General features: G+C 40.2%; 1 protein-coding gene across 2 annotated transcripts; it reads left to right on the forward strand.

Annotated features, from left to right (window-relative positions):
- Positions 1-638: 638 nt before the first annotated feature.
- Positions 639-22,145, forward strand: ANKRD66 (ankyrin repeat domain 66). 2 transcript variants are annotated; one of them, XM_033102677.1, is made up of 4 exons: positions 639-688; positions 14,952-15,125; positions 16,884-17,112; positions 20,344-22,145. In XM_033102677.1, exons 2-4 carry the CDS (start codon positions 14,963-14,965, stop codon positions 20,543-20,545), a joined length of 594 nt encoding a protein of 197 aa, XP_032958568.1. In that variant the 5' UTR covers positions 639-688; positions 14,952-14,962; the 3' UTR covers positions 20,546-22,145. The 2 variants fall into 2 exon arrangements, with proteins under 2 accessions (XP_032958568.1, XP_032958567.1); XM_033102676.1 differs by lacking the exon at positions 639-688 and adding an exon at positions 12,642-12,693.
- The last annotated feature ends 3,221 nt before the right edge of the window (positions 22,146-25,366 follow it).

Genomic DNA, 25,366 nt, shown 5'->3' on the forward strand with positions numbered 1-25,366 from the left:
GGAAGTTCTTTATCCTTTCTGCTTCTCGGTTTCCTCATCACTAACATGGAGATAATCTAAGTACGTTCGTCAGAGCCACCTTTTGAGAATGAAATATAAATGCATGTCAAATGCTTAGGACAGAGCCTGGCACATGGGAAACATTCAACATTATTACATAATGTTAATACCTTTAAAGAAGCAGTGATTTATATAAACCTAATAGATGAAAATTTATATAAAACTGCATTTTCCTATACTACCTGGAATAACCTCCTGTGAAACAAATTGCCCCAGAATATTATTCTAAAAGAATATATTATGCCTTATCCAAGAGATTTCTAGGCTGTCTTCCCTTTGACCTTAAACCAGATTAAGAAGCAGGAGACTCTGCATCACACTTAGAAAGGTGGTGGGCTTAGAAAGCAGGTCTTGAAGGCAAGTATGAAATATTTTATTTATTTATTTATTTCAATGCCAGCTTTATGTCTTCTCTCATTCTCATCAGATCACATTCTCTGAGGCTGTCAGAATGGTTGGCGTTTAGCCGATTAATGCCTTGACAAGACACCCAGTATACGGTTACCAGGTTTAGCAATATTGGGCATCCTGTATTTTATCTGGCAACCCTAGTCCAGTGAAATTAGTAAAGAACGGGCCTCACATTCCAAGAGGACAACAAGTCGACACAGACGTAACAGATTATAAGGTAGGTCTAATAGGTTTTGTTTTAGTGTTATATAGTGAAAAAAAGAAATAATATACTTGTTGATTCTTTGTTGAGCTTTTTCTTATCTCTCAATTCTCACGCCCATTTCGTATCAACCTAGCAGTATTCATTTAGTTAAAGACTAATGAGCAAAAATGATGGCTCTCCCCTTCAATCCATATATTGGATTAAATAATAATAAAGTGCTCAATAGGGTTTTCAAATTGTGTTTATTAAGGGCCAACTGTACATCAGGTACCATTTCCAAGATGACTAAGACACAGTCGGTGCCCTGAAGGATAAGAAAATAACAACATAGAGTGCTACCTCGTGTAGGTATATGCAAAGGACTGTGGGAGTTCAGAGAAGTGAGTTACCAATTGTTCTCCGAGGGTGTGGGTGTCAAAGCTGCCCTCCCTGCTTACAATTCAAGGAAAAGGGACTCCAATCCAGATGAGCGGAGGAGGGAAGTTTCAGGATGACAGCTGTGCCTAGGCCTGAAAACTAACACATCCTAATTGGAATAACTAAACTGGAGGAAAAAATATGGGATTCAAAAAAACTGAAAGTATGATTGGGAACTTGGAAATTCTTAAGACTGTTAGAGGATAACAGAAAGTAAGAAAAACTTAAAAAATTAAATTACTTTAATTTAAAATTTAAGAAAAATATTAAAGTTAAAACTAGGAACTGCAACGGGGGAAATATGCCAGGAAAGGCATGATGCAAGTGTGATGAAACCTAAAACGGTTTGATTTTGAGCTCCTTACTGGGTGGTATCTAAAAATAGAGACTACATTTTAACCTGAAATCCAAGCATATACTTCTGCAAATGGTCCAGAGAAGAAAGTATGATCACAACATTAAACTAGACTGTAGAGAGCAAGATTCATATAGTCTAATAATGGAAACATTGCTTATTGGTTTTCAACGTTTAGAATTACCTTATAAACAAGCCAAAGAAAAATTGGCTATGGTTATATAAGAGAATGTAAATACGATTAATTTAGTAAATGTAAAAGTAAAGGTAGATAGCTAGATGTGGGAAGCAGGATGGAGAGAAAGCTGGACTACTGAGTGTCTCTTAGGTTTATATAAATCACTGCTTCTTTCAGAAAGTCAAGAGTCAAGAGATACTGTCACGAGTTGGTAGAACAGGAAGTAAAGGTCTGGATGCACAGTAATTTTGCAGAGGAGAGAGCAGCAGGGGGCCTGATTATAGAGATATAACTATTAGGAGGGCCAGGAAGGAGAAAAGACAGGACCAATATGTACGTAAGCTAAATGCTCATCTCTCCTAGGAGAAATGAGATAGACAGTGCCTAAGATGATACACCATGAAATAATAATATAGTATATTGTTTTGGAAACTTGGAGATTACCACCAGAAATCTAAAATCAGAAATTCCTAAGAGTAATTCTTTTTGGGGAATTGGACTGGGGTTGGGGTGGGCTGAGGTGGGAGACTCTGGCTTTCCTCTTTCCGTGCTTCAGTACTATTTAACTATTTTGAGTATGTGCATGATTATATTGATTGAATATTTAAAACTCTTTAAGAATACAAATTTGTGAAAAGGAAAGCTTTGCCAAGACAGTGGCTTTCAAGAATGAGTAGGAGTTCATCTGAAGATAGAAAGGGAGAGCATTTTACAGAATGTGGAACTGCATGAGCAAAGGCCCAGGGACCTAAAAGTGAACAACATACCTGTGGAATGTCAATTTCTCCATTGCTGCAAAGGCATATGGTATATAGACAGGATGGAGGGAGCAGAAGGTAAGGATAAAAAGGTGTGCTGGGACTTCTAAAAAAGTCTTCTGATTAATGCAATAGAGTTTGGACTACGAGCTTCTTGAGGACAGGAACTATGGCGTTTTTGTTAACCTGCACCCAATAAGGAGCTTAGTACACAGCAGTTGTCTAATAAACGTTTTCTGAATGAATGAAAAAATATTTTGTGGTCAAAGAAGAGCCATCAAAATTTTTAAGCAGAGCAGTCATGTTACTTATTTTTTGAAGATAATTTTGTACTGTAAAAAGATGAATTGAGATTGGAGGAACAAAAAGCAGGGGGTGAATTTGGAGGCTATTAGGAGAAAGATGATGATATAAAATTGAACAGTGACAGTGGGAATTGAGATTGGAAGATCTACTTGAGAGATTTTTACCAAGGCAGAAATGGATGTGTGGGAAAAAAAAAAGGGGGGGATGTGTCCAGAATGGCCCTGAGGTTTCTACCTGAAGAAACCAAGTAGATGATGTCCCATTAATTGAGAAAGGAAAATAGGGGAAAATAACAAGGTTGGAAAAGTAAGTTATAATAATAAATGCAGTTCTGTGTATCCTGAATTTGAAACACCTGAGGATAATGTTTTAAAAATTGTGTGTCTTGAACGATTAATAGCTTATGAAATCTACTTGAGAGTCGAGACTAGTGCTTTTTTTTTTTTTTTTTTTTTTTTTTTTAGTTGGGGAACAGTGTGTTTTTCCAGGACCCATCAGCTCCAAGTCAAGTCGTTGTTTTCAATCTAGTTATGGAGGGCGCAGCTCACTGACCCATGTGGGAACCAGTGATCTTGGTGCCATGAGCACTGTGCTCCAACCAACTGAGCCAATGGCCCACTCACAAAGACTAGTACTTTTTAATGAAATGGAATATGATAAATTTTAAAAGGTATCACATGTGGTAAGGTTAAGTGTTGTTTCATAGAACTTTTATTTCTGCATATATAGGTATGTACATAACTGATGTAAAATGTATTTTCTACCATATGTCAAAAAATGTTTGAGAGCCTTTGCCCTGGGACACCAGGAGGAACAAGTGGTCTGTGGAGTCTCCTTCTACCTGCTTGAGAGAGCCACCTGTGAACATTTCTTTCCAGCTCTGTATTTTGTGATTTCACATTCATAGCTGGAAATCGGCCATAGTGGGGGTTTCATGTTATAGAAATCAGCAAACACTAGAAAATGGGACTTTATCCCCTGTAGTGAGCTAGCACATCTCTGGGTGGAACCATCTCATAGGGAGTTAGTTACGCATATCTGAAGCTCAGTATAGAGACCTGGGCAGAAGTTATGTGGAATTGAAAATGCCCAGAGTGCATGAGACTGGCCATTGAGAGCTTTTAGAGAGAGCAGAGGTATAACACAGAATTCTCAAGAACATCACATTCATGGAAGGCAGGAGGAAGATGAGCCAGTAAATGAAATGGTGAAAGGTTGGTCAAAGTTGGGATGGAGAATGGGAGAGAGAAGATCTACAGAAGTCAAGAGAGAAAAGGGGTTTTGAAAGATAGGTGTGATCAACACTGTTGATTAAATAGAATGGATGAAGACCTTAGAAAGGGCTGTGGGATTGAGCAATTAGGAGAGCGATGGTAACCCTTAAAAACCAATTTTAGTGTAATAGATGGGTAAAGGCAGGGAGTCAGTAAGGAGTTGAGATGAGGACACAGAGACTCTTAAGGGTAGACTACTTTTAAGACATTTTTATGGAGAAGAAAAGGAACAAGACATGACTGTAGCTTGATGGAGATAAAGCACAAAGAGAGTGAAAATACGGGGGATGGTCATGAGATCTGCCTGAGAATGACTGAAGCCTTTTGATGGTGGCTGGAATTCGCTCATTAATCATGGATTCAGTCTGTCTGGTGACGTGGTTTCCTGATAATGTTTTCCAGTCCAGGAACGAGAAAAGAGAGGAGGGTTACCCTGGCCTTGGAAATTAGGAAACTAGATTGACAAAGGCAAAGAAAAGGAGGGAATTGATGGTAATTTGAAAAGATAGGATTTTTTTTTTAGTTAAGATGGAATACATTTATATTGTGAGAAATCTAAACAAAACAACAAACAACAAAAAATAAAAATAGAAAGTGTGGCTGTTCTCATAACCTCTACCTCATTGGTACTTATTTAACAATTTGGTACATAACCTTCCAGACATTTCTCCAGATATAAGTGTAGTAATTAAAAAGGCTGAGTCAGACAGACCTGGGTGTGAATTAAGCTCTATCTTTACTAGCTGTAAGGCCTTGGGCAAGTTACGTAGCCTTTTAGCCTCTCAGTTTTCCTAATTTGTAAAGTAGAAATAATAATGGCATCTATATCACAGTGTTGCAGTGAGGATTAAAAGGGATCATGCATGTAAATTGCTTAGAACAATATTTGGTAAGCAGAGTGAGCACTTGAGATACATGTATGTATCTATATATATGTATATATATATGTATATGTGTATATGTATATGTATATATACACACACACCTATGGGAAAGACAATACACACACACACATACACACACACACACACACACACACTCCATGAATAACCAGGAAGAACTGAAAAGTATTGCTGATTTGAGTGGGTTGGAAGGGCCTCCCTCCCCTAGGCAGAGTGACAGAATGTGGGATGTCATGTTCAGAGAATGGAATCTGAAGCACAAGACTTCAGAGACAAAGCATTTCCAGGGGAATCTAACAGGTTCCCAGATAGTAATGCCTCTGAGTTTCTAAAGTGGGGAGAAGATAAATAATCTTTTATCCAATATATCAGCCAATTCCAAAATTTATTATCCAATGTCTGGTTTAGCCTTCATTCTTCGTTGGCAGTGTCTTAAGGCCTTTTGTAGACTTGATGGACTTAGGAACTGTGGGTGTAACAATCTCCTCGTTTGTACGCCTTTGGTGACTGGGCTCTAAGACCTGGCCTGCCAAACCGGTCTCCAGGATGTTTTGCCTTGCCCACGTCATTGATAACATCCCTGCTGATCTCATCAAGATGCAGGAGACTTTGTGCTCAGTCCAAGACTTCCAGGCTTCTCTCAGTGGCGCCATGATTCACAGACACCTGGCTCCTTTACCCAGGCACCGAGTTGTCTGAATATACATGCACAGTGTCACCAATTCCCTCCTTTCTAGTCCTACTATTACCTTGCTAATCAAGGTCCTCAAATGTTCTACCCTTGACAACGACAAAAGGTTTCTATAACTTGTTACACGTTATCCGTGCTCATTATAGGAAAAATGCTGTTTAGCTAATAATAATTCAATGTATATCCTTTTCAGCTTTTTTCCACATAAACAAGGACATGCATATATAGCAAATTTTTGGTCAGTTTTCTAAAATTCTGTTTTAATTTAGCAGTAGAACACTAACATTTTACCAAGTTAATAAGTACACATCTGCAGTATCAGCTCAAAAGGCTATATAATATTTTCCCTTTTAGTGGAAATTTGGGTTATTAGAAATTTGGGGTGTTTATGATTTTTAATTTTTGATATAGCACGTCAGTGAATTTCCTTGCAGTTAAATCTTTGTGTAAGGTTTAAATTATTTCTTTGTGATAAATCCCTAGAAGTAGATTTTCTGAGTCAAAGTATATACATTTTTATTGCCTTCTAACTCTTTCTCCCTCCTCCATGGGTGTCCCTCACCCCAGAACACATTATACCTTCTTGTGGCAAAATTACTTCTCTAAAAATGCTGGACTTGTAATCATTTTACTTCCCCATTCAGAAACTGTCAACAGTTCCCTTTGTACGATGGAAGAAATAAAGTCCAGATAGCCTGGTATGGCATTCGTGGCCTTCCAGGATCTGGGCTCAACGTCCTTTTCATTTAAGTTTCTCATGTTCAACTCACTTTACACTCATCCATCCTTGACTCCATGTGGGCACATCCCCTTTGCTTGTAGAATTTCTACTTTATTGGTCCGGATCCAGGCAGGAAGCATGTGGCATCCTCAATCTGGATTATTTGATGAGTGTTTGAGTATTTGGTGACTACTTACCAAGGTGAGAGTGGAATTTAGGGAGCCCAACAGGGGCTCTGGGCAAACAACACCAGGGAGCCCTTACCATCCACGGGCCTGAGGAACAAGAGGAGAAAGCAGTGACTCGGACCTGGCGAGGATAACTCCATAGACAGGGCCACCTGACGGGAGCCGTGACCTCTGCAGCAAATCCCTGATAACCAGGCAGGAAGCCAAAGGACTTAATATTCCAGCCCCATTTTCTATCCATCCTCCAGTCTCCTGCTGGAAATTGACCAGGCCCAGCAAAAAGCCAGAGGAGACTGAAGCTTATGGGTACTGTCCCTACAGGTAAGCTTCCCAGGGTGGGGAATAGTGGAGAGTGGATCTGATGGGACAAACAGAAAATTTCCCAGCATCCTTTAAAGATTTCTACATGCTAAGTCAAGTGCTGTAGTGTTTTTTTTAGGGCATTTAATATCGTCTCTATTATGTTTTATTTGTGCAAGATCTTATCTCCTCAACTGGATTAATAACTCTTTAAAGAGAGATACGGCCTTTTCACATACATGATCAGATGCTCAAGGAAAATTTATTGTGAATTTATCCCCCATAAAGGGATTTCCTCAAGGTAATTGAGCCAGAGGCAACAGGCCCACAGGAAACAGTAGAAAAGGTGAAATGTCTGCACAAGGGCTGCTAGGTGGAAGGGGTACCAGGTACCAAGACAGTCATACAGAGCCCTTATATAAGCCCCATCCAAAAGTCAGCATGTGAGGGCAATACGGGACCCACATTCAGGTTGGATAGCACCCAGGAGAGGCTAAGAGGAGAACTACAGCTGTGTCTCTGAAGGTGGTCTCTGAAGGATAAAGGATGACAAAATAACACCTTAGAGAAGATATGGCCAACCTGGAAATCCTTACCCCCCAAAACAAAATTCCATGAGCCTCATGCTGGATTGGCACACATCTCCAGTTTGTGCTGGTCAGCAGCGATGCTGGAATCTTAGACCAGCACATTCCCCTTCTCCCGTCTGATCCCAGGGATGGTCCAAAATGTCACATAAGGTCCTCTATTCTGACTAGGAGGCCCCGTGGAAGCTCCTACAAGATGTATATAGGCAGAAGGGAAAAAATGATTCGGAAGCCACAAATGGAACCCGATTCTCACCTTCCCAGTCCCAGATGCAGGAAACACTAGAACTTCCCTGAGACCTGGGTCCTGACAGTAACACCATCAGGCACTGAGTCTGACCAGCTCTCCCACACCAAACTCTCAACAGGAAGTAGACAGCCCTTGTCTGAGCACGCTTAAGCCCTCTGAGCCTGCATTTCCTTGCTTGTAAACTGTATCTCAGACTTGGTGAGGACTGATGAGATAATACCCACAAAAAACGTTGAATATTGCCTGATGCACAAAAGCCATTCAACAAATATTTCATTTCCTTCCTGCCTCTCCCAGCTTCCAGCTCACCATTCTGACCACCTCACTGTATCGCCTCTTTCACAGGTATTGGTTTGAAATGGAAACTACAGCGTTTCCCAGGCGGGGACGTCTTAACTTCAATAATTCTTGCCTGTGACTTTGACCTACCATCTCAGGAGGCATTGCAGCAGAGTAGATAAGACCATACATAGATACTGCAACCAAACTACTTGGGTCGTCCGACTACTCGTCTTGTCACCTTAGGCAAGTGACTTGATTCCTGTGTGCCTTAGTTTGCTCTTCTGTGAAGTAGGGATAATAATTGTACCTGGCCCACGTGATTAAACTTGTTCATGCATGCTAACGCTTTGAGAACAAAGTCTATATGGGTTTGTTATCATCATCTTCTTTAGAATTGGAGGGAGATAGAAGAGAATCAAATCACAGTGTCCCAAGCAGGGATCAACAGTAAGCAAAGGAATGGCAAAGCTGCCCAGTACGTACTTGAACTTGTGGTCACTGTGCACCTACTCTGCCTGCTGAGCTTAACTGGGGTGGGGAGGTGGTAAGAGATGAATTAAAACCCAGTAGCAGTGTGACTTTCATTAAAGAAGTTAATGTCAGTGGACCTCAATATTCTTATCTATAAAATGAACTTTTGACTCGATTTCTAGAGTTTCTTCCTGATCTAAAAATAGCTTTGATTCCTGGCAGTCACCTCAGTCAGAGATTTCAGTCCCAGTGCTTAAGGTCACTGGCTGGCCTATAGATATTGCCCAGGTGGCTTCTGTGGCCTATCATGATACAGATGGCAGACATTCCAGGGTGGATGTTTTTGACATTACCCCAGATGAAATTATTCATTCAGGTACAAGGCCACACTGACAACATTGAAAAGCATTTATACCACACAAATTCAGTATCCTATTAGCAGATCCTACTACCTGTAGTATAAAAATAATTAACATTTTGTATGATCAGGATTTATAATGGTCTTCTTTTTATATGGTCTTGTGTGCTATTTGTGTCCAATATTTAAATTTTTTTAAAATTCAGAATATACCCTTATTAGTCATTTCTTCATCACCTCACTCTTTTTTTTTAAAAAAAAAAACCTTACTATTATTATTGTTTTAAATTTATATTGGGGAACAGTGTGTTTCTCCAGGGCCCATCAGCTCCAAGTCATTGTCCTTTAATCTAGTTGTGGAGAGCACAGCTCACTGGCCCTTGTGGGAATCGAACCAGCAACCCTGTTGTTCAAAGCTCACACTCTAACCAACTAAGTCATCTGGCCGCCCCCATCACCTCACTCTTGACTTATGAGACATTTTTGGGGAGTTCTCCCTTTGGTTGCCTCACTTCCTGGCCAGCTCATGACTTGTCAAGAAGTTCAGGATCAGAAACCTATTACAGGTTTGCCCTCTATCTGAAAATAGTGTTTCTATAAAATCATTGGTAAGCTAAAATGGCAGAAAGCAATTACCATTAATTTGTATGGAAAAATTTTTGAGCATTCTCAGACCCAAAAAATAATCGAACATATCATAACTAATAGGCTTAATTTCACCCAGTTTTATGGTAAGTGTAACACCCTAGCAAGCTCTTTTAGGCTTTTCTGATACCTCAGGACACATCTTTCTAATAGATGCACAAAATAGTTCAAGATAAAGCACAGATGCTTGCAGACACAGATCAAAGCTATGGTGGCTTGATGCTGAGACGCTGAGTGTGGTTCCCGGGGAAGGAACCCTGTGGGGCCACTCTTGCAGCTCAGGTGTGCTCTGCCTCTATAACAACTAGTTTTTGCTTTTCTTTTTTTTTTCATAAAAGCATAAATTCTCTTTGGATTTCTTTTGGTTAGTGAAAATGGGTACTAATGTAGGTCTTTCCTAAGAGCGAAGTGGCATAACATGAACTTTTGAAACGTGGGGATCACCTGTATTGGGGAAGTATGTAGCAGGGGTACGGCCCCAGATGCATGAAGTTTGCTGATAACAATAGCCGCACTGCTTACCAACAATCCCTTATTAGATTATAAGCTCCCTGAGGGCAGGGCTCTGTCCTGGTATTTGTAAGAGACTGTTAGCATGAGAACTGCTATCTTTAGGTCAGGGTTAACAGCCCCTAGCCTGAAACAACATAATTATAAAATTCCAGGATGTGGGCAGTTGCAGCATGGAGACTAGAAGTTCTGTAGCTTATCTTATACTCCTTATAGCTATGCAAGTCCTGTAGCTTATCTTATACTCCTTGTCCTGTAGTAAATCTTATACTCTTTGAAGCTATGCAAGTCCTGTAGCTTATCTTATACTCCTGGTCTCCTTGTCCTGTAGTAAATCTTATACTCTTTGAAGCTATGCAAGTCCTGTAGCTTATCTTATACTCCTGGTCTCCTTGTCCTGTAGTAAATCTTATACTCTTTGAAGCTATGTAAGTCCTGTAAGTTTATCTAGTACTCTCTGAAGCTATGGAAAGCCTTGAAAATGCTATATAACCCCTTGGCTTTAAGTGTTGGGGGTCCTTGTTAAAACCCGCTGCGTGGGGCAGAGACTCGGACCTCAGCTGGCTGGAAATAAACCTCGCTGTGTGACTTGCATTATTGTGCGGGTTCTCTGTCTGTCTGAGGGGGACAATTCCGGACCTTAACAGTATTCTTGCATCATTCAACCTATATTCGTTGCTGATCAAATATGTATTTATTGAATGTAGTCAAACTGAACTGGAACTGTTATAAAGCTTACAAAGCATAACAAGACACTGAGCTCTTTGAGGGTGGGCACGGGGTCTCACGTGAATCTTTTCCAGCCTGTAATTGGCATTCATTTAACTTCACCCTCTTCGACCAAGTTGGCCATTACTCCTCATAACCACACTCTTCTTCTTTAGCTTCTGTGAGACTCTGCTCTGGTTTCCCTCCTACCTTCCCAGGAGGGCTCTTTAATCTCCTTTGATAATTCTCCCTCAGAATGATGGCAGGACTCAGTGCTTGGGTGTCTCTCCTCTCTGTACCTGCTGTCCTTGGTTTACTTACATAGCCCTGTACCTTTGAATATCACCTCTATGCTGACAACGCCAAATGTGTATCTTTAGCCCAAAAGTCATTTTGACATACCTTACAGATAATGTCAAAACTTAACACATTCAAAACGGAACATTTAATTTGACTTCTTTTCTTTCCCCCAAACCTGGTCCTCCCCTAGTCACCACCACACCAAAAGTCACCACCTTCACACCAAGTTGGTCAAACCAGAAGCCCAGCAATCATCCTTGATCCCTCCGTTTCCGTCACTAGTCAGGTCGAATCCACTGATATTATATCTGTTAATATCTGTTAATATTCCTTCCTAAATAATTCTTGATTTCAATCATTTCTCTACCTCTCCACTGCCAAATACACCAAGCCACTCTTCCTTCTTGTCTGGACTTGAGCAACAGACTTCTTAGTGGTCTTTCTGCTTTCAATCTTGTCTCTCTGCAGTCTTTTCCCCCTGTAGAAGCCAAAGTTACCTTTTAAAACATATAAATTGCACCACCTTCCTTACTTAAAACCTTTTGCTGACTTCTCCTTATACTTGGAATAAAATCCAAACTCCTTGTCCTATCTCAGGAGACCCCAAATGATCTAGCTTTTGCCTACAGACCATTTTGTTCTACTTGTTCTATGTATCCCACACCCCACCGACCAGCTGCACCTTCCTCTTTTTATTCCTCCCTGAAGCTAAACTGTTTCCCTCCCCGCCTGCCTGGGACACCTCCCCAGCTTCTCAGAGGCCTGGCTTCCCTTAAGCCAAGTCTCAGATCAAATGTCACCCCTTCAGGTCACTCTCCCCTCCCATAACCACCCTCCCCTCCCATTATTTTCTGCCATTGCACACTGTCTGTTCGCAGCACATTTTACACAAGTTGTGATTTTAAATGTGTACGTTTTTTTGCTTTTTTATTGTCTGTCTTTTTCTCTGGACTCTGAACTCCAAGAAGAGAGGACAATGAGTGCCTTGCTCTCCACAGGGCCCCATATGTCTGGCAGATATAAGGCATTCAACAAATACCTGTGGGGAGAAATGGAGGGAGAAAGAAAAAACAAAAGAAAGATGGTGAGGGAGAGAGAGAGCAGAAGGAGGTGGAGGAGAAGGAGGAAAAGGAAGAGAAGGGAATAAAAGAAGGGTGAGAGAGGTGGGAAGAAGGGAGGAAGAAGGTCTTTTACACCAGCCATCATCATTAAGATAGTAGACCCTTAGAGTAAGGGAGCAAAAAGAGGAGGCGAAAAGAAAGCCCCGGAAGTTTTTCTCCTTCCCTTGCTCCTTTCCTTTACCCTGTGCCAGGTGCTTTATAAATTATTTCAGCTACTCATCTTTCACAAACCTATGAGAATGGCATTAAACCTTCACGTTATTGGTGAGAACAAAAGAGGCTCAGCAACGTTAAGGGCCTTCCCCAAGACCTCACAGCTGGTCCTGACTGTGAGGGGTGTACATCGTCCCGACGGCTCTACAGCGGTTACCACGCAGCTTACTTCCAGTGTCCTGTGGGCTGGCAATCCTTTTTTCAACTTTCTCATTTTTTATTCATGCTATTTCAAAAGAACCTGCTAGGGACCACACTTGGACTGTAGAAGCAGACCAGCATTGCGGACCAGTTTCAGGACAGAGAGGCAGCCCCCCACGCCACTAAATGATCACCACCTAGTGAAGCTGAGGTTGAGTGGAGCTGAGGTTGATTGGCGAGCTTTAATGAGGAAGGAGGGGTCAGTTTCCATGGTGTGAACACAACAAGACTCTGGCAGCTAAGGCTCCCTGCCAGCACTGAGCACCTGAATTTCAAATAAGGTAAGTAAGTATTTTTATATTACCCCTGTCGGCAGACGTTTATTATAGTTATTATAGATCATTGATATTAGAGCTTATATTTACTGGCTACTTTTTTTACACTGAGACATCTGCACCAGAAAGATAGAAATTCAAGGGCACTTAATCAAATATACAGGGCTTCATGGGAAGGAAATTTTGTTAAATTTTAGTAGTCAGTGGTAAGCTAGTGAATTATATGTTTTCTACTGATAAATTTTGGGGTTTTTTTAAAGAAAGCATCTAATTAATAGTATCATTTCTTTTTTAAGTACCTTTATTGAGATATAATTCACATATTGTAAAATTCATCTATTTAAAATACACAATTCAGTGGCTTTTAATATCTATTAATCTATTTTTAAATATTGGAAGTTGTGAAAGCATCATCCTCCACTATCTAATTTTAGAACATTTCATCACCCAAGGAGAAATCCTGTACGCCTTTGTACTCACCTCCCACTCCGACTTCATTTCAATCCTAAGCAACGGATAATCTATATTCTATCTGTCTAGATTTTCCTGTTCTGGACATTTTACATAAATAGAATCATACAATATGTGGTCTTTTTGTGATTGGCTTCTTTCACTTAGCATATTTTCAAGGTTCATCCATGTTGCAGTATGTCTCAGTATATCATTCCTTTTTAATTATCAAATAATATTCCATTGTATGAATATCCCACATTTTCTGTGTGCATTCATTCATTATGGACATTTGGGTTGTTTCTACTTTTGGGCTGTATATAAATGTTTACTGCTATAAACATTTGTATACAAGCTTTTGGGTGGACATATGTTTTCTTTTCTTTTAGGTATATACCTAGGATTAGAGTTACTGGTCATATAATTACTCTATGTTTAATCTTTGAAAGAACTACTAAACTGCTTTCCAAAGTGGCCACACCATTTTATATTCCCACCACAGTGTATGAAGTTTCCAATTTCTCCACATCCTCTCCAACACTTGTTATTACTTGTTTTTTTGATCATAGTTATCCGAGTGGGTGTGAAGTGGTGTCTCTTTGTGGTTTTGATTTGCATTTCCCTGATGACTAATGATGCTGAGCACCTGTTCATGTTCTTATTGGCTATGTGCATATTTGTTTTGGAGAAACTTCTGTTTATATTTTTTGACCATTTTTAATTGAGTTTTTTTTATTGTTAAGTTTTAAGAGTTCTTTATATATTCTGGATACAAATGCCTTATCGCATATATGGTTTGCAAATATTTTCTTTCATTTTATGGTTGCTTTTATACTTTCTCAAAGGTATCGTTTACAGAACAAAAGTTTTTCATGTTAGTGAAATGCAATTTATTAAATTTTTTTCTTTGTTGCTTGTGCTTTTGTTGTCCTACCCTTGGATCATTGCCTAACCCATGTGATGAAGATTTACCTCTATGTTTTTGTCTAATGGTATTAGTTTCGGAACTTATATTTAAGTCTCTCATACATTTCAAGTTGAGTTTTGTATATGGCGTAAGGTAGAGAACCAACTTCATTCTTTTGCATGTGGATATCCAATTGTGTCAGTACCATTTGAAGAGACTATTTATTCCCCGCTGAATTTTCCTGGCACCTTTGTTGAAAATCAATTGATCATAAATGTAAGGGTTTATTTCAGGACTCAATTCTATTCCATTGCTCTATATGTCTCTCTTTATGTCACACAGTGTACTTTGTACCACACTGTCTTTACTACTGTAGCTTTGTAGTAAGTTTAGAAATCAGGAAGTGTGAGTTCTTCCACTTTTTTTTTTCTTTTTCAAGATTGCTTTGGCTATTCTGAATCCCTTACAATTCTAGTATAAACTTTTCATATGGATTGTCATCGTATCCTCACAACAACCCTGACAAATTATACCCATTCAACAGATGAGAAAGATAAGGAACACAATTACACGATTAGCTCAGAGTCACACTACTAACACTTCGGAGTTAGAGTAGGAAATAGCACTGGAAAGTGGTTTGAGGCCAAAGAGCGAATGCCAGACCATGAGTTTAGCCTATAATCCTGTGCAGAGGGAAGCCATGGATAGTTTTGGAGTAGGGGACTGGCCTGCACTAACCACAGTAGCTAAGATCCAAATAAACACCCGACAGAGCACACACATGAAACAACTCTGGATGCAAATTTCTGAGGTAAGAAAGAATGCAAATGGCAAAGAATCCTGTGGAATCACTCACTAGGAATAAAGAGTTGTAGAAAATGTCCTAAGTGGCATGTTTTTCCCACAGTTGTTTTTGTCATGGAATTGACCAAACTGTCAGACATGACAAAGCTCCATCAAGCTGTGGCTGCAGGGGACTACAAGTTAGTAAAAACCATTTTGAAGAAAGGTATCTGTGACCCAAACTACAAGGATGTGGACTGGAATGACCGAACCCCACTTCATTGGGCGGCAATCAAAGGTAAGTGGGCAATGCCTGGAGAGAATCCATCTCCTCCTGTCTATCCTCCTACTGTCTATCCATGACAGTAGTCTGTGTGTGGTAGTAGAAAAAACATTTCTTAGGAACATTTCAGTCCTGGCACCACCACTTACTAGTGGCAGCACCTTAAGCAAGGTATTTAATGCCTATAAGCCTTAGTTTATTCATCTATACAATGGGAACAATAATGCTTCCTTGGGGTCCTAGGTGAGGACTCAGTAAGATAATGGGTATACAGTACCTAGCACATAGTCTGCTTTCAATTAATATTAGTACTCTGCCCTCTTGACCTCTAACAGGAATGGAACATCATTCTTGCAGTGGGACAGGGACTTTGTCATTTTCATGGCTGTATCCCCATGCCTAGTATGGCTCAGTTATAGAATTGGGGGAGGATAGTGGCAAAAGTTCAGCTAACGGGCTTGTCAAGGCCTTCGGTGATAGAATACCACTGAAGAATGTTAAGAAAGAAAGTGTTATAGCCAACTTCGCTTTTGAAAAATTTGTTTTGACTCTTGCATGGAGAATGGATTGGCAGGAAGCAAAACTGGCTGCAGAGAAATCACTCGGGAGCATTCTGCAGAAATTTACGTACAATATCATGGTAGCTATACTAGAGAAAATTTTAACGAACATTAACTGTTTGCTGGGTACTGTACTGTGATTTCATTGTACTTCACAATAACTCAGTGAAGTAAGTGGTACTATCCTTAATTTACAAATGAAGAAACTGAGCCTCAGACATTTGTTTCTTATCCAGGGTGCCATAGTTAGCAAGTGGTATTTATTGCAAGGTATGAACCCCCACCTATCTGGCTAGAAAGCCTGTGCTAGCTGTATTGTAAGTGGAACTTAAAATATTTTTACTGAGGTATAATTGACACATAACATTATATCAGTATCAGGTACAACATAATGATTTAATTTTTGTTTATATTGTGAGATGATCACCTCAATAAGTCTAGTAACATTCGTCACCATCCGTACTGACACAATTGTTTTCTTGTGGTAACTTTTAAAATCTATTCTCTTAGCAGCTTTCAAATATGCTATACAATGTTATTAACTATAGTTGCCATGCTATAATTACATCCTCCTGACTTATTTTATAATTGGAAGCTTGTACTTTTTGACAACCTTCACCAATTTTGCCATTCCTCCCACTCCCAAAACTACCAATTTAATCTGTTCTTTGTATCTATGAACTTGATTTTTGTTTTTTAGATTTCACATGTAAGTGAGAGCATACGGTATCTGTCTTCCTCTATCTGACTTATTTCTGTCTTTCTCTGTCTGACTTAGCATAATGCCCTCAAGATCCATCCATGTGGGAGCAAAATAATTTTTTCTGAAATCATCATTGAGACTGCCCAAAGCAGGGAGCCTTACCAGTGCCAGCATAGGCAGGTGTACAGTGACTTGTGAGAGAAAGCAAGATATCTAGGCAGAGACTGCAGGAATAAACAGGGAGGGTGTGTCCTGGAAGGAGTAGAGGGAATACTTAGAAGGCCTTGGGGCCTGAATGAAAAAAAGCTGTAGTTCATGGGGTTAGGGGTGGGGCACTGAGTCCCTCATTAAGGAGAGGGAAAAGGAAGGAGGGAGTGATGTCAGGAAACAGGAGGGTCCTCAAAGGCAAAAATCCTCCCCTCTTTTGTGCTCTCTAGACTAGCCCTGGCCTCAGGCCTGCAGAGACATTTTAATCTTAACCTCCTCCCTTTTCTTTTTGGTACCTCTAAGGGCACATGAAGGTGATGCAGCTCCTTATAGACTATGGAGCCAGGCCCTGCCTGGTAACTGATGTGGGCTGGACCCCAGCTCATTTTGCCGCTGAGTCAGGCCATCTGAATGTGCTTAAAACTCTCCATGCTTTGCACGCCGCCATTGATGCCCCTGACTTCTTTGGAGACACACCAAAGAGGATCGCACAGATCTATGGGCAGAAAGCCTGTGTGGCTTTCCTGGAGAAGTAAGTTCCATTTACTTCTAACTATAAAAGGACAGAGACACCGTTGCAGAATCACCTCCCAAATTTCGGGTTCATGTGTCCTATGTGCTCATAAGCCAACACATTGAGACACTGGTGCTTGGACATCGAGAAAGGTTTATTTGATTTGTTCAAAGTGAGCGGATGGGAGAGCACACACAAAAGTAGAGAATTTTTAATGCATCTAGGGAGTAAGGAAGGAGGAGTTCCAGCAAACTGAGAAAGAAGTCTGTGTTTCTTCGATGACAGATGACACTTTTTTGTATCAGACTCCTGGGTGTGAGCAGCTGGTCATAGCGAACGGGAAAACAAACTCAAAACAAACTCAAAATTTGTCCTCGAGACCCTGAAGTTATCTCCTCCTACTTGACAAAGAAACATTACATCAGCAACACAACATTATATTATGAGAACAAGGGGTGCTGGGTTGAAGAACCAAGATTCTGCAAAATATCTCACAATGTACATCAGTGATGTTATCTTTGAAGCAAAAAGCAGAAACTAGACATCTTAGGACTATTGCCATTGTTTTGGCTATCATTGTTTTATGGTTAACTAGCTATACGTTTCTATTATCTCAAGCAAAACATACTTTTAAATATTTCTGCTGAACTTGCTTTACATGACTAACATCCTTTCTTAAACTTTGGCTATAAGCTATGTGACAAACAAAAGCAATTGAATCATTTAGCTAAAGCCTATACTTACATCCTAATGAAGAATTAAATTCTTTAATTCTAGTTGCCAGAAATACTAGGGGCATTAAAATCACAGGGGGTTCGGCTTCAAAATAAGAGCTCGTGAACAAGGTCTTTGCCGACTCAGTAGTCTCAGGTCAATGAAAATGAATTGAGGTAGTCCACCCCACTATTGCTTGAATTGTTTTTGTTAATTTTTCACTGAAATGACTAATTTGGGGTGGACACTATAGTGTTTTGGATTATGTACAATCGATTGCTTTTTAATCATACAAAAATTATAATTTTTATAATTTTATATTATCATAATTTTAATGACATAACATATCATTACTATAATTGTTGTTTTAGATTATGCAAAGATCATCTCAGATTAGAGGTGGGGCACCAAGTTTGAAAATGGGACATGGTGCAAGATTTATCATCGTACTGAATCAGCTCTCATCCAAGTTACCAGCGAGGTTCTTGTTGCTAAATCAATGGCCTTTCTCAATTCACATCTTACCCCCACTTGATTTGATATTCATGAAACTTTTCTCTCTTGCTTTATCTGATGCTACTCTCTTCTAGTTCTCCTTCTGTCTGTCTGACTGTTTCTTATGATTTTGTCTAAGCTCCTATTGTTACATGTTTTTCAAGGGCTGACATTCCACAGGGTCCTGTCCTCAACTCGCCTCCACTGACTTTCTCTGAGTAATGTCAGCCCCTCTCTCGTGACCAATGGGTAGGTGAGCGTGATTCACAGCCTGAGTGTAACTGAACTGGGGGAAGAGTGGTTCCTCCAAACAGGCAGGAGTGCTATTTCCAGGGCCAGTTGGCAGACATTGCTGAGCAGACTAAAAAAACACATCATGTGCCAGTCATTTCTACTTATCATCATCTCCCGTGAGGAACTTCCCTTCTGACAGGGACAAGGTGTAGAGAGAAAGCATTCTGGTTGGAGAGAAATTAATCTGGATCTTGAAAGATAGCGAAGACCTGGCTAATGGAGGAGGAAGAAAGATTCTTGATTGAAGGGAAGGCACCATGTTGAAAATGTGCATAAGTTGTGTGTATATGTGAGGAGGTGGAGTGATAGTGGAGGAAGAATGGCCTGGCTAAGAAGAGCATTCACACTAGAGAGAAGTGGAGAATAAGGTCCAGTGGGTGAGTGGGTGAGCCGGGCAAGCATGTGAATGTGAACTCATCAGAGGCTGGACAAGCTGAAGCAGATGCTTCAGCAAAGTCTGTAGCGGAAGAGGCAGCGGTGGTGCTATGCTGGTAGGTTTGGAGGCACCTGGACTGCAGTCAAGGAAATCACTTAAGGAATTTAACACGTCCCATTGGAAGTAGGTGAGCTCCTAGATGAAGATGATCAAGAGGAAGGATGTAAGAGAGTTTTAAAAGAAGACTAGACAGTATTTGACAACTTTCCGAATATCCTAGGGATCCTAGTGGAATAATTCAACTTTTGATTCAGCCTTGCTGAGTAGTACGTCTCTCATTCAACAAATAGTTTGGAGACCTCCTATGTGCATGATGTTGAACTAGATACTAGAAAGGATTTAAAGACAAATCAGACACAGTGCTGGGACATCAAGAAGTTCCCTGTCTGGGAAATGACTTGTTTACATAAATAACACTTAATACACGATAGAAAGTGACAAGGGTCCTAAGAGCAGGCTGAAGGAGGGACACTGCATGTTGAGAGGGACACTGAGTGAATGTGGTCTGGTGATTGAGAGGTCACTTCCAGCTTGTTGGGACAATGGGGGCTGAGGGAGAAGCAGGTGTGCTATCCTCTGAATGAACTGTACTTGTTATAATGCTTGGCACTTAGAATACTGTTTGCTCTGCCTGTACCGTCATCTATGCTCCCAAATTCCATTTGTCCTCATATGGCTCAAGTTTTATCTCTGTGAAGTGGCTTTCACCAATGTCTTTTAGCAAGTCACACATACACCTTTGACCTCACATGCAAAATGGCGCATGTGTGCAAGTCCCATTGGCCAGGTGTGTGTGACTATCTATCTATATCTACCTAGCTACCCATAACTATTCTTTACATAAACCCATCAGTATGTATAACACATTATGTGATAGTAAGTAATTTTTATTTTATCCCTTATACGTTTCTGTACTTTCAAATTTTTTACAATGAACAGGCACGGCTTTCATAATTACGAAAAAAATACAATTAAAAAATAAATGAAGGAAAACAGCCTCCTAATAACATGCTAGTTGCTCTATAAATGTGAACCCTTGAAGAATTAACAGTGCCTTCTTCAAGGTTAGTGCCCTACTGTCTTTGATTCTATTACACATCTCACTCCTGGCACATTGTTTTTCTCCACCTCCACATAGTTTCCGAAATATCTGCAACCTCCTTAAGTGTACGCTTGGAAGAACGCAGGCTTGAACTTGGCCTCCTTCCTGTAGAGGAACTCTGAGGTGCCCAGGCTGTATGCAGAGGGCGGGAAGGGAGGCCAGGCTCTCCTGCCTGCTCTCTGAGAGCCTCTCTCTTCCCCTCTCCTAGGGCCGAGCCCGAGTGCCGGGACCACCGTCTCACTGCCACGCAAGAGGGGCTGCCGCTGGATCAGCGGGACGAAGACTGGGACGCCAAGAAATGGGAGATGGAGCAGTCTCTTCCCTCATCGAATCAAAACACTAATAAGAAAAAGAATAAGAAAAGTCGAGGCCACACCAGGCTCAGCAATGCCACAGAGCGGAGAGTGTGAAAAGGCTGGCGCCATAGGGACTGGGACCTATTTTCTGGTGGGAGATTTCCCCTGGCACCAGACTGGAGATTATCAGGCGTGTGTTGTTCTTTACATGATTTATTAGGTTGGTGCAAAAGTAATTGCGGTTTAAAATGTTAAAAATAATGGCAAAAACCGCAATTACTGTTGCACCACCCTAATTACTCATAGACCATTAGTCAGATGGCTTGTACTGGTAGCTCATGACTTGTCATTCAACCCAGAATTCTTGCCTGGGTGCTCTCCACATGGGTGGTTGCCTCCTTGCTAATGCGTGCTGTCCTCAAGAATTACCAGGAGGAGACAAATGTTAGCTGCTTGCATGTTGTGATCAGTGATTTGTACCTTCAGCATCTCCTGACCCCCATATGCAACTATAGAATTTCAAAAGAGCTCCTCTTAAGGAAACTGTATTGTTTAAATGCAAACAGACAAACAAAACCCTCAAAAATCGACAAAATACTCTGTTTAGTCAATCTAACAAAAAAATTATTTGGTATCACATAGATACACGAATGTATCTCTCAGTTTCCAGCTGCGTTCTTCCTTTGTGAAGTAGAGGCCCACCATCTCAGCATGTCCATCTTTACCAATAATCACTTCTACCCAGGAAGAACAGACAATAGACTAATTCACTGGGAGATAACTGAGAACCCGGACCCCGACATGATTTAATCTCGCCATACATAATTAATGCAAAATAGCATGAAATAATGGAATGTGGTTGCAACTGTTATTTAACTGTATGTTTTAGGAAATTTAATACCAGTCAGATATTTCCTATGAAAATATTGCATCCAAATTGAGATGTGCTGTAAATGTAAAATGCATAGCAGATTTTTGAAGACAGTACAAAAAATGTAAGATAGATCATCAATAATATTTTATATTGATTACATGTTGAAATGATAGTATTTTGGATATTGGGTTAAATCAAAGATATTATTAACATGAATTTTACCTCTTTTCTTTTACTTTTTTAAAAATGTGGCTACTAAAATATGTAACATCACATATGTGTCTTGCTTTTTTCCCCTATCAGACAGCACTGCCATAGAAATTAGAGAATATTTAAAGCAGGCAACTGGTCTGATGCACCTTAATTGGCCACCCCACATTCTAGGTTTACTGGTTTCTAAAACAATATCTTTAGGCGTCTAACATCTTTATTATATTCCTCAATTAATGCTTATGTTAAGAGACATCATGTTAGGTTTGGATTTTCTGAAATGAATAGATGCTTGAACATCTTATAGTTAGGAGGATACCTTTCTAGTGTTTGTCCACCCTGAATGTCAGTCCCCTTTCTCTGTGCCTTGCAGTTCAGAGGGGTGGTTCCTGCTTGTCATGTTTGTACTGATCCCCAACCAGTAGGAACATTGGAAGACCGCTAACTCACCCAGGATCAATACGATTCTTCTCCTGGGAACCTGAAGAAAGTTTTCATGAGAGGATGGATCAGTAGCATATAACCTCAGAAGTATGGAGTAGCTAATTCTACAATAAGGCTGGGGAAGTAGAGAGGTATTCTACTAAGAGAAAGAGAAGACTGAGGGAAAAGATGAAGGAGGGAAGACAGAGAGAGAGAGAGAGAGAGAGAGAGAGAGAGAGAGAGAGAGAGGGAGAGAGAGAGAGAGAGAGAGAGAGACAGAGAGAGAGAGAGAGAGAGAGAGAGAGAACAACTTTCCAGTTTCCAGTTCTGGTTCCTTACTCAGGAAACCTGTGAAATACTACTTTCATAACACTATTTCCTCCTTTGATTTTTTTGCCCCCCCCTTGCACCCAGTCTTTTCTAACAAATACAGTTTTGAGATCATGGGTTTATGAGTCGAGCAGACTTAGGTTTGTATCCTCCTCTATGAAATAGGCAAAATAATCCTTACTTCCTGGGGTTGCTGTGAGGATGAAATGAGAGACTGTGTAAAATGCTGGCATTGGTACTCTGTAACTGGCTATTGTATTGCCACAGAAGTGAGCTCAGTTTTTCACTGGGAATCCCAACGGCACTCAGAAATAATACCTTTTATGGATCAAGTGAGGCTCTCCATTGTTCAGTCCATAAATATGCCCTGTCTAGTTTCACGACATGGACAGTAGCTTGTCTTCCACTGGTCAGACAGACTTGGACTAAATTGTGATAAGTAAAGTGTTCTTAGGGTCCTTTACTGTGGTCTCCCAAGATCTCCCAGTGTCCTCATTGAGTTCTCCTTTCATTCTTCTTCTTATCGAGGCATTAACAAAAGGAATCTATTTCTTTTCCGTTGAGTTTTTGTATAGTAAATGTGAACAACAGGAAGAAGACACTAAAATTGCTTCTTTGTATGAAGAATTTATTGTAGTGTAAACTCTATACTAAGCACTTTACGTCTATTGTATCTAATCTGCAAGGCAGGTGTCATTATCCCCAGTTGACATCACAAACAAGTTCTGAGAGGTTGAGTAACTTGCCTTAGATTAAAGAAGATGCTCTTTTCAGGGTAGGATGTTTGTTAATTAACAGGGTACAGGTAGCCTTGAAAAAGGGGACAACCAGTTCTTCGGTAAATCAGTGGGAGGAGAAACAAAGAGGAAGCAGCTGAATCAGGATGGGTCAAACAGCAAACTCGCTAAGTTTAATTATATTATTGATCTACCAAATTTCACCTTTATACTTTTTCAATGTCCGCCTCCATCAGGAAGCCTTCTCAGATTACAAGGTCCATACTGTCTAGCTCTGCTTTGACTTCTAATTGAATCTATGATAACATAGTTTTCTTTTTTTCTTAATTGGTTCATAGATACCACTTTCCTCTACTTTAAGCTTGGTTCTGCTTTAAACTCTCTAAAAAGCAAGGGATCTGTATATACTTCTCTGGTTGCCCCTATACCCCTAAACACAATGCTAGTCACGTATGATACTCAATACACATTTTTTTGATGAAATTAGAGTCACTAAGTGTTTCCTAGATGAGAATGAAGAAGGAGTCCCCCTCACACACTGAAAATAACTTCAGAGAAACTGCACTGGAGTATGTAAGAAATTAAGGAATGTTTTCTGTATGACTTAGGGGAACTTGCCCTTTCTATCTTCCAAGCCTAACCTTTAGAAACTGGCACAGTTTAATTTTAACCCATATTATTGAGCTGTTTGCCATGGCAAATAATGGAAGCTTCTAGTACTGGGCATTGACCACATGCCAGGTGTTTTGTATCAATCTCTACAAAACGTCATACTTACCCACTAAGATTTTTAGAGATAAAGAAATGGAAGTTTAGGGAAGTTATTTGTCTGAAAGCAAACAAGCAACAAATTGCTAATGCAGGATTGCAAACCATACCTGCCGCACTTAAATACCTAAGCCTATTCTTTTATAGTTCTCCCAGCTGCCTTTCTTTTGGATTTAGCTAAGTTCTTGTTTTTTTAACCGTCATCCAAACTGTTTCTTGGCAAACTACCTAACATCTCTGATCTCAGTTTTCTTTTTTATAAAGATGGCATTCATAGCTGACATGATTGTTTATTTAGAGAATCTCAAAGAATCTGAAAAAAGTTGATTAGGTCACTGGCTTGCAAACATGTCAGTGAGGACATTGAAAGAATATTATTTCAAAATGACTAACAGAAATCAATTGTTCTTACAAATAAGACTGACCTGGATAGTTCAAACATCTAATTTTGTTTGGGTCTGGAACTCTGTCAATTCAGTGAAATAACCCTATGTGGGGACAGAGCCCCAGAGAGCAGTTTCCAGGCTCTTGGCCTCATGTGGAAAGGTGCTGACTCGGATAGTAGATAGCTGTCAGCTGTGGCTGGTTGGCCGTCAGCTGTAACCATTGAGCCATTGGCCACTAATATAACTGCCACGGCTACGGAGGGAAGTGAAGGAGAGAGGAGGAGAGTGTAGGAGAGTGTAGGAGAGTGGAGGAGAATGGAGGAGAGTCGGTCAGTTGGCAGCAAAGCGGACAGCAGGTCGTATGTCGTGTAAACCGCCTCCAGTGAGACCATAGTGGTCTGACTTCCCTACCTATGGCTCCGTGGGTGTTCCTGTTTGGCCTAGCCATATCCTGCGTTTTTATGTGGGGAGCGGGAGCAGAGACCCCGCAGGCCGCCCCGCATGACACCCTAGTTCCTTTATGCTAGACTGTCTGACTACACATTTGATAGTTTTGATTAATAAAAATGGGAAAACTCTACAGAGATTAAACGGTTAACAGGGGAATACTATGAACAGCTCTATGCCAATAATTTGACAAGGTATAGGAAATGGGAAAAATCCTTCAAAGACACAATTTGTCAAAACTCACTCAAAAAGAAATAGGTAAATAGTTCTATATCTATTTTTAAAAATTGAATTTGTAGTTAAAATCATCCAACAAAGAAAACTTCAGGCCTAGATGGATTTACTGACAAGTTCTACCCATCACTGAAGAAAGAAATAATACCAATTCTACATAAACCCTTCCAGAAAAAGAAGATGAGGGAACATTTCCCAACATCTTATGAAACCAACATTGCCCACATAACAGAACCAGACAAAAACATTTCTAGAAAACTATGGACCAATATCCCTCATAAACATAGATGCAGACTTCCTTAACAAAACACTCCCAAATTGAATCCAGCAGTCTATAAAATATACAAAGATAAATACATCATGATTAAGTAGTTATTTTCCCCAAAGAATTGCAGGCTAGTTCAACATTCAAAAATCACTCAACATAATTCACCATTATCAGCGACTAAAGAAGGAAAACCATCTGATTATCTCAATAGATGCAGAAAAAGCATTTGACAAAATTCAATACAAAAAGATATAAACA

This window comes from Rhinolophus ferrumequinum, chromosome 3 (assembly GCF_004115265.2).
Source record: "Rhinolophus ferrumequinum isolate MPI-CBG mRhiFer1 chromosome 3, mRhiFer1_v1.p, whole genome shotgun sequence".
NCBI classification, from domain to species: Eukaryota; Metazoa; Chordata; class Mammalia; order Chiroptera; family Rhinolophidae; genus Rhinolophus; species Rhinolophus ferrumequinum.

Bases quoted from the DNA above. Each gene is read 5' to 3' on its own strand.
- ANKRD66 (XM_033102677.1), top strand. From the start codon at position 14,963: ATGGAATTGACCAAACTGTCAGACATGACAAAGCTCCATCAAGCTGTG. The intron at 15,126-16,883 runs GTAAGTGGGCAA...GGTACCTCTAAG, and splicing joins TCATTGGGCGGCAATCAAAG to GGCACATGAAGGTGATGCAG. The intron at 17,113-20,343 runs GTAAGTTCCATT...CCCCTCTCCTAG, and splicing joins TGTGTGGCTTTCCTGGAGAA to GGCCGAGCCCGAGTGCCGGG.